This window comes from Blennius ocellaris, assembly GCF_963422515.1.
Source record: "Blennius ocellaris genome assembly, chromosome: 6".
Lineage (NCBI taxonomy): Eukaryota > Metazoa > Chordata > Actinopteri > Blenniiformes > Blenniidae > Blennius > Blennius ocellaris.
In genome coordinates this window covers 4,476,027-4,483,660 of record NC_137655.1, presented here as the reverse complement: position 1 = coordinate 4,483,660, position 7,634 = coordinate 4,476,027, and the positions used below count along the sequence as shown (strand labels likewise).

Here is a 7,634-nt window from a genome sequence, read left to right as displayed (position 1 = left end):
AAAGGCTTTTCTCCCCCGAATCAACTTGTCCAACATAAAGAAGATGCAGAATCGCAGATTTGAACCCTGCAATTCCACCTTCAGGTGTTGCTTCTGTTAATGTGGCAGCAGATTTTCCTCTCCAACGTTTTGCAGCTCTTCACTGCGTCTCACTGAGGATTTCGGAATCCTCAGAATTTAGGTTGTTTTCTTGCAGGTTCAAATCCCAGTGCATTATAAACGGCTCAAGAGGCAGCCTAGAACTTCTCAGGGATTAAAATATTGCAAGAAATCATAAAAGTTGCAGAAAAAAAACTTCGAGTTGGACTTCGATTATATAATATTTTCTCAGAGCACAACACACATTGACACGTCGGCTGCTGCCATGCAAAGTTCTCCTTCGGGTTTCTTTCCACGTTTTAGATAATTTAAAGTTTTTTTTTTTACTTTTTATACCTGATAGAAATACACACGTTGGTGGTTGTCTGTGAGAGTGGCGGTGTGCACCAGTGTTTGGCTTCACTGTGATTTAAAGGTTGGATAAAAGGTCCACAAGCCTGTTTCAGCAGTTTTAAATCCAGAGGGACGAAACGAGTAAAATGACAAAACCCACTTAAAACGTCCACTGGAGATAAACAAGCAAAACGCCACTCTGAGTTTAGTGCGTCTCGTTTATATATGCGAGTGTGTACGTGTATATAATATCTGATACTTGCGATATTGCGCTTCTGGTTAGATGCTAAACTGCATTCCGTTGCATTTGTAATGACAATAAAGTTGAATCTAATCTAATCTAATCTAATCTCGTGACACGATATTTACACTTTATTTATTTATTTGTTTGTTTGTTTTGCAGATCAACGTGCGCGTCACCACCATGGACGCTGAGCTGGAGTTCGCCATCCAGCCCAACACGACGGGCAAGCAGCTCTTCGACCAGGTGAGGAAACGCTGCACAGCTAGACTTTCATTTTATGACCGGAGCCCGTGATCAAGATTATGTGTTTAATAATAATAATAATAAAAAAAAAAAAAAAAAAAACAGATTTAAATCTGGTGAGGAGTCATTTTTACAAAAATCATCTTCAATCCTTCGTCATATTATGGAGATATTATGCAGTGGAAAGCAATGCTGGGATTGGGAGTGTGTGTGTGTGTGTGTGTGTGTGTGTGTGTGTGTGTGTGTGTGTGTGTGTGTGTGTGTGTGTGTGTGTGTGTGTGTGTGTGTGTGTGTGTGTGTGTGTGTGTGTGCGCCAGTGGGTGCTTGGACGGGTTTCAGTTGGTACCGGTTCTGTTCAGAGACTGTGCATAAAGGCTTCTTTGTTTCAATGTTTAAATGGAGAGCTGTTGGGAGACGGTGGATGGGTGTGCGTGTGTGTGCATGTGTGCGTGTGCGTGTGTGTGTGTGTGTGTGTGTGTGTGTGTGTGTGTATTGTCTGAGAATTCAAAGGGCAGCTTTCAGTGTGGTTTCATGTCGGACCGTAAAGGGTTGCTGGGGTTGTTCTGGTCTGGAAGAGAGGATGACGACGCTTGAGGGAATCGCTTGTTTTCAGCCTGTTTTTGTTTATGATCTTCAGATTTTTCTTTTTTTTTTAAATATCATGTAATGATAGTATCATATCGTCCAGTTTTTTTCAACTCTCACATGGTCCTGTTGGTCCAAAAACATTGTATTCAAAGTTTATTGCTTTTCCATCCATTTGAATATTGGATCATAGGAGCTGCATTCAGAATCTGCTGTGTCTGTGTGAGCTGGACTGGCTCCGCCCACACATGCCCATCTATGGGAAGAGGAGGAAGTACTTCCTCTCGTGGCGCCATGTGCCAGAGCAGAGCTGCCTGATTGATGGAGGAGTCAAAAGGGGGAGGAGCCTACCTTGATTGTGATTGGCTGAACCCCCCAATGACACTATATAGGGTTTGATCTCTGATTGGCTGGTTGGAGGAACACACTTTTTAAAAACTGAAACAAGCCACTTCCGGGACGTCATTCCATGGATAAACCTTTAGAAAGTGAATTTTACATGATATGTCCCCTTTCAGGCTGCATTTTGAGATCACAATACATTTATCACGTCTGAATAATTTATAAAACATTTCTAACACTGCTGCTCATACACTTTCTGCTGACGGTGCACTTTTCCACCTGCATCACCAAATAATTGATAACCGATAACTGACGACGCAGTTTCTTTAGGAACATCTAAACCTTGACAGAATTTGTCAGCAAGTTACATTATTGCATTAAAATCAATTAAAATCAATGTTTTCCATGATATAAATCGTAAATAAATAAGAAAAGTGGAATTTGTGCACATATATAGAATAGATGACATCACACTTAATGATACATACCAACTTAAAACTTGCCTACTCGTGAGCCTTTAATTAAAACGAGCAGTAAATGAAGAATATAAAAGAAAGATGGTAATTTCCCCACTCAAAATAAATCTATTTCCCTGCGCGGTGTCCGCAGTTTTTTTGCCTGACGACATGAATTCGACCCCCTGGGGAGTTTAAACTGGGCGAAATATTAAACTGTGATGAGAAGTCATTCTGTAAAGTACTTTTGTGCAGCTGTGTGGATTCCTGTGTGAATCCTGCACAGGAACAATATCCTGATTGAGTCGACCGGCCCTGCTGCCACTTTCCCACACACACACACACACACACACACACACACACACACACACACACACACACACACACACACACACACACACACACACACACACACACACACAATAGTATAAAAGAGTAGATTCTTTGTGAGCGAGACAAACAAAATGGTGTTATTCTACACCGAGGACACGGACTGACCTCTTCCTGGCCTCACGTCTGGGTTTTTCTTTCTTCTGATTGGTCGGCGCGTTTCACAAACGCTGCCGCAAACAAATATTTAGAAAACAAAAACAAACAAACAAACAGGAAAAAATGCCCGGCTAATTGGAACCGTGGAAGTCATATCAGTGGTGAAAAAAAAAATTTTCCTTCAATTTTTCACTTGAAAAGTGAAAAACTTACGCCAACTCGGCGGCCCCGTTTCCACGGCAACCATTTCAAGTGTAAGCGCAAAAACTTTGGCGGTCTGTTTACGTGACAGTGTTGATGTTTATTTTTTTATTTTTTTTTATTGCATATTATTCTTTGCTCTCGCATGTGTTTGTGTGGTTTCATCACAAAAAATAGCCAAGAGCGCCGCCTTGTGGCCCGGCATGCTAACTACAATTGTTTGCTGAATACAGCAGTACATCGCTGTACTTCTCTGAAACAAATACGCCACAGGAGACGTTTTTGGAGCATTTCATGTATTTTGGACCAGAAGGTTTCATTAAAATTGGCTTCATGTTGAAATTAGAGGAATTCTTTAGTTTAGTGAAAATATCGGCCTTTTTCTTAACATCTGTGCCACAAAAAACTTTAAATTAATAAACTTTAAATAAACTTTACTATGGCTCTAGTTTACTGGCCCACTAAAGATGGGATTCACATCTGAAAAAAAAAAAAACGTGTTAACTGAAGAATCCTGAGCAGATAACATCTTGTTCCTCTTTCTGTTTAACAAAATAAAAGCTCAGTAGCTTCTTTTTTTTTTTTTTTACTTGCTGGGCCTATTTATTTTTGACATATTTGTCATCTTGGCACTTGAAATAATTTAGATAAATGCACAATTCTTTCAAAATAATTGCAATTATTCACACTTTTTATTAATTTGCAGATCGATCCATGCAAACGTCATTAGTTCCAGTTCAATTCGTCTTTTTGCGATTTGTGTGTTCGCGGGTTGACGTATTGCAGTAGCGGTGAATGCAGCTATAGTTTGTCGCATGAACCTGGAGCGCAGCGTGTCTCTCTCTCACCGAGCAAAACTTTTCTCTGCAACATCAGAACTTCTCCTCCGTGCTCTTGTTTGTCTTTCTGGGAGGATTCAGCTGCACTGCGACAAAGTGGGAAACAATTCAGCGAAATCCAGAATCGCCAAGTGTCGACTGGATTAATACTGAAAACTAGGCGAAGGAGGCTGTGAATAAAACACACGACACACACACACACACACACACATACACACACATACACACGCGCGTGAAGATGAAAGGTTGTAGCGAGATGTGAAAGCTTTTTTAATCAAACATGTTTCTAAACACTTTGATGACACTCAATCTCTCTCTCTCTCGCTCTCTCTCTCTCTCTGTCTCTCTCTCTCTCACACACACACACACACACACACAAATAAGGTGTTTTGGTGTGTAATCAAAGGCCGGGTTGCTCCTAATGATCCAGACTGTTTGAATATATTATCGCCTCTCCTGCTTCCATCGTCTCCGGCTCGTCTTGTAAATCGCTTCTCCTTCATTCTCAAATCTCGTCTCGTCCTCCTGAGGATTTCCTCCAGCTTCCAGAACCTTCCTCTGTGCGTGCGTGCGTGCGTGCGTGCGTGCGTGCGTGCGTGTGTCTCCAGCAGTGTTTGGACGGTGGTTATGGATTTAGTTTTGCTCTCAGACGACATGCAGGTATTGAAGCTGCTGCACATGAGAGACTGAGACGGTCGATGATACACCGTCGTCCTGAAGTAGAGGCTGTGTGACGGTCCACATCTCTCTATGTCTCTGTCTGTCCCTATGTGTCTCTCTCTCTGTCTCTCTCCATCTGTCTCTGTCTGTCTCTCTCTCTCTCTATCTATCTATCTCTATCTCTGTCTCTCTCTCTATCTCTGTCTATCTCTATCTCTATTTCTGTCTCTCTCTATCTCGCTCTATCTCTCTCTCTCTGTCTCTATCTCCCTCCTTTGTGTCCTCCTCTCTTCCTCTTTCTGTCTATTTTGCTCTTTCTGCTTGTTTGTTTGTTCCTTTCTTTGTTTCACTTATTTGCTCTTTCCTCTTCTTTCTGTCTGTCTTGCCTTTTTCATCCTTTTTTCATTCTTTCATTGCTCTGTCAATCTCTACATCTTTCCGTTTTCTCTTTCTTTCTGTCTCACTCTGTCTCTCCTTCCTGGTTATATTATATAAATGGGCGTTTACATCATGGAAAGAAAAGAAAAGAAAAACATTTAGAATCTTTGTCAGTGACGAGACGTCCGGCTTGTCGGTGTCGCCGGAACAAACCTTTATTGTGGAGGAGCACAACTTCTTCTTTTATTTAAACTCGAAAGTGTGTGTGTGTGTGTGTGTGTGCAGGTGGTGAAGACGGTGGGCCTGAGGGAGATCTGGTTCTTCGGCCTTCAGTACACCGACAGCAAAGGCTACGTGACGTGGCTCAAACTCAACAAGAAGGTACCAACAAACTTCCAACTCCCTCCGGTTTCGCCGTCTTCTTCTTCTTCTGCTGAAGAATTCCCCGGGGCCACCAAGACCTCCAGCCAACAGTCTGTTAGCAGAATCAGCCGCGACTTCACCTAAAAGACGTTTGCCTCTGCAGGTCACCCAGCAGGACGTGAAGAAGGAAAACCCTCTGCAGTTCAAGTTCAGGGCCAAGTTCTTCCCCGAGGACGTTTCCGAGGAGCTGATCCAGGAGATCACGCAGAAGCTCTTCTTCCTGCAGGTACCGAGGCGTTCGTTTGATCCTCCGACGTCCGAGACCATCGTTATTACTGTCGAGTATAAAATGACCAAGTCCCAGGAGAAATTTTTTTTTTTATGTCAAATGTCGGTTTTTCCATTTTCAGTCCAGGAAAGTTTGGCCCTTATGTAAAAAGGCCATTTTTGTATTTTCGTTACAGAAAAGTTTTGCGTTCACGCGACAAAAAATGCGTAATTTTTCTTGTCGTTTGTTTTTTTTTTTGCATCTTCATTTCAGAATGTTTTGCCGTTTCCACAAAGTTTCATGTAGTTTTTGCTTTTCCGTTCAAGAAAAATGTTGCGCGACGTTTCACTTAAAACATGACTTTTTTTTTTACACGTTTACTTTACAGTTTTACGTTTAACACGTATTTCAGGTGAAAATGCAGGAGGGGGGGTTGTTGCGTTTTTTGTTTTTTTTTTCCTTCATTTTGTTTCCCGCTCTAACAGGAGGGGTACACGTTCTTATTGTCCGCCTACTGAGCATGTGCAGAAGAGCATTTTACTGCACAAACACAACAGATGTTTTCATCCCCGGCTCTATAAGAGTGTTGATATATAATCCTGTATTCTGAATGTTTAATATACCAGGAGTTTCTGACTGAACTCAACAAATAGCGTCATTTATGCAGAGCTTCTGTTTATAGCCACAGTTCGAAACTTTAATATGAAGCATTTATTATGAAATGTGAAACTGTAACTTGGTATATATAACTTGTAAGTCAGTTGTTAGATCATTTCTTTTTAGTATTTCTCATAAAAGCAGAATTACCGCACAGGTCCTATTAATTCCTATTAAATGTACTTTATTGTATTTAACATATTCGTTTGACGCAAGAGGCTCATTTATGAAACGACTCAGAATTTCTTTTGTGCTGTCAAAAAAAACCACGTTAATTGAATTAATTGACTTGAAACATTTAATTCGTTAAAAAAATTATTGACATAATTAACGTAGTTTTGTTTACTTCCGTTTTTTGTGTGTTTTTTTTAACTCTCTTACTGGAGCAGCAGCGGTCTTTAAGGCAGAAAGTTTCACTTTAAGACGTTTCCTGACGGCTGATTGAGAAAGTGAAAGTCATCAGCTTTACTTTGAAAAGCCGAATTCAACAACCACATGAGTAATTCTGCAGCAAAAGCAGAGGTTGCCATGTTGGCTGACCGGGAGCCACTAAACTACTGAAGATGGAAGAAAAAGACTTGCAGGTTAAATATTAATTTCTCCTCTTTCTCCGCTTCCCCTCGTGTGTGTGTGCGTGCGTGTGTGTGTGTGTGTGTGCAGGTGAAGGAGGCCATCCTGAACGATGAGAACTACTGTCCTCCAGAGACGGCCGTCCTGCTGGCCTCCTACGCCGTCCAGGCCAAATACGGCGATTACAACAAAGACGTGCACAAGCCGGGCTACCTGGCGTCCGACCGGCTGCTGCCGCAGAGGTGAGGCCCGAACCGCCACAACTTCTACGTACCTTGAGGAAAACTGGGCCCCTCGAGACGTTTGGAAGCCAATTTCAATAATAATAATCGTGTTTTACTGGCCTGTGATTCACTCCTGAAGCTGCAGCCTTGATAAATGATCAATATTGAGTTCATTATGGGCTTTTAGTGTCGCTGATTAATTATTATAATAAAAAACATTGATCTATAATGCAGAAGATATTTGTTGTAAACAGTCATTTAATTAATGTTGGATTTTCTGGAGTTTTGCAATAACAACCTGGTTTTAATGGCTCTTTTAAATCCACAGGTAATAATTAACATATGCTAAATAATTCTGGTTGGATGTTTTGACTTAGAAAAGAGAAGCACCTGTTGTACTTTCAACCTTTTTTTTAACCTTTTCAGGTAGTTTAATATGTCTTATGATTTAGTTTTAAATTCACCTTCATTAGCTATTAGCTATATTAAGAGTTTGACTCACTGTCGGTTCTCGGAAAACAAATATTTTCATCTTCCACTTCATGCTTTTTCCCCCCCTCACATTTCTATTCTTAAAAGGTCGATTGGAAAAAAAAAATCTATTTATTCCCCATCCGCTGGCTATAGATGCTGTTTCCATGGCGACGTCTTGATTTGATTCTCGTGGACAGATTATTGTGGAGC

The 7,634-nt window shown here is 41.1% G+C and overlaps 1 protein-coding gene across 1 annotated transcript in view; it reads left to right on the top strand.

The window, feature by feature from the left end:
* The window catches only part of LOC308131113 (radixin), a 36,977-nt gene that overhangs the window by 19,599 nt on the left and 9,744 nt on the right, over nt 1–7,634 (top strand). Inside the window, exons 3-6 of the mRNA XM_080497717.1 lie at nt 836–919; nt 5,154–5,249; nt 5,395–5,517; nt 6,817–6,968. Of these exons, the coding sequence (XP_080353843.1) occupies nt 836–919; nt 5,154–5,249; nt 5,395–5,517; nt 6,817–6,968 (455 nt within the window). The remainder of the gene's footprint in view (nt 1–835; nt 920–5,153; nt 5,250–5,394; nt 5,518–6,816; nt 6,969–7,634) is intronic.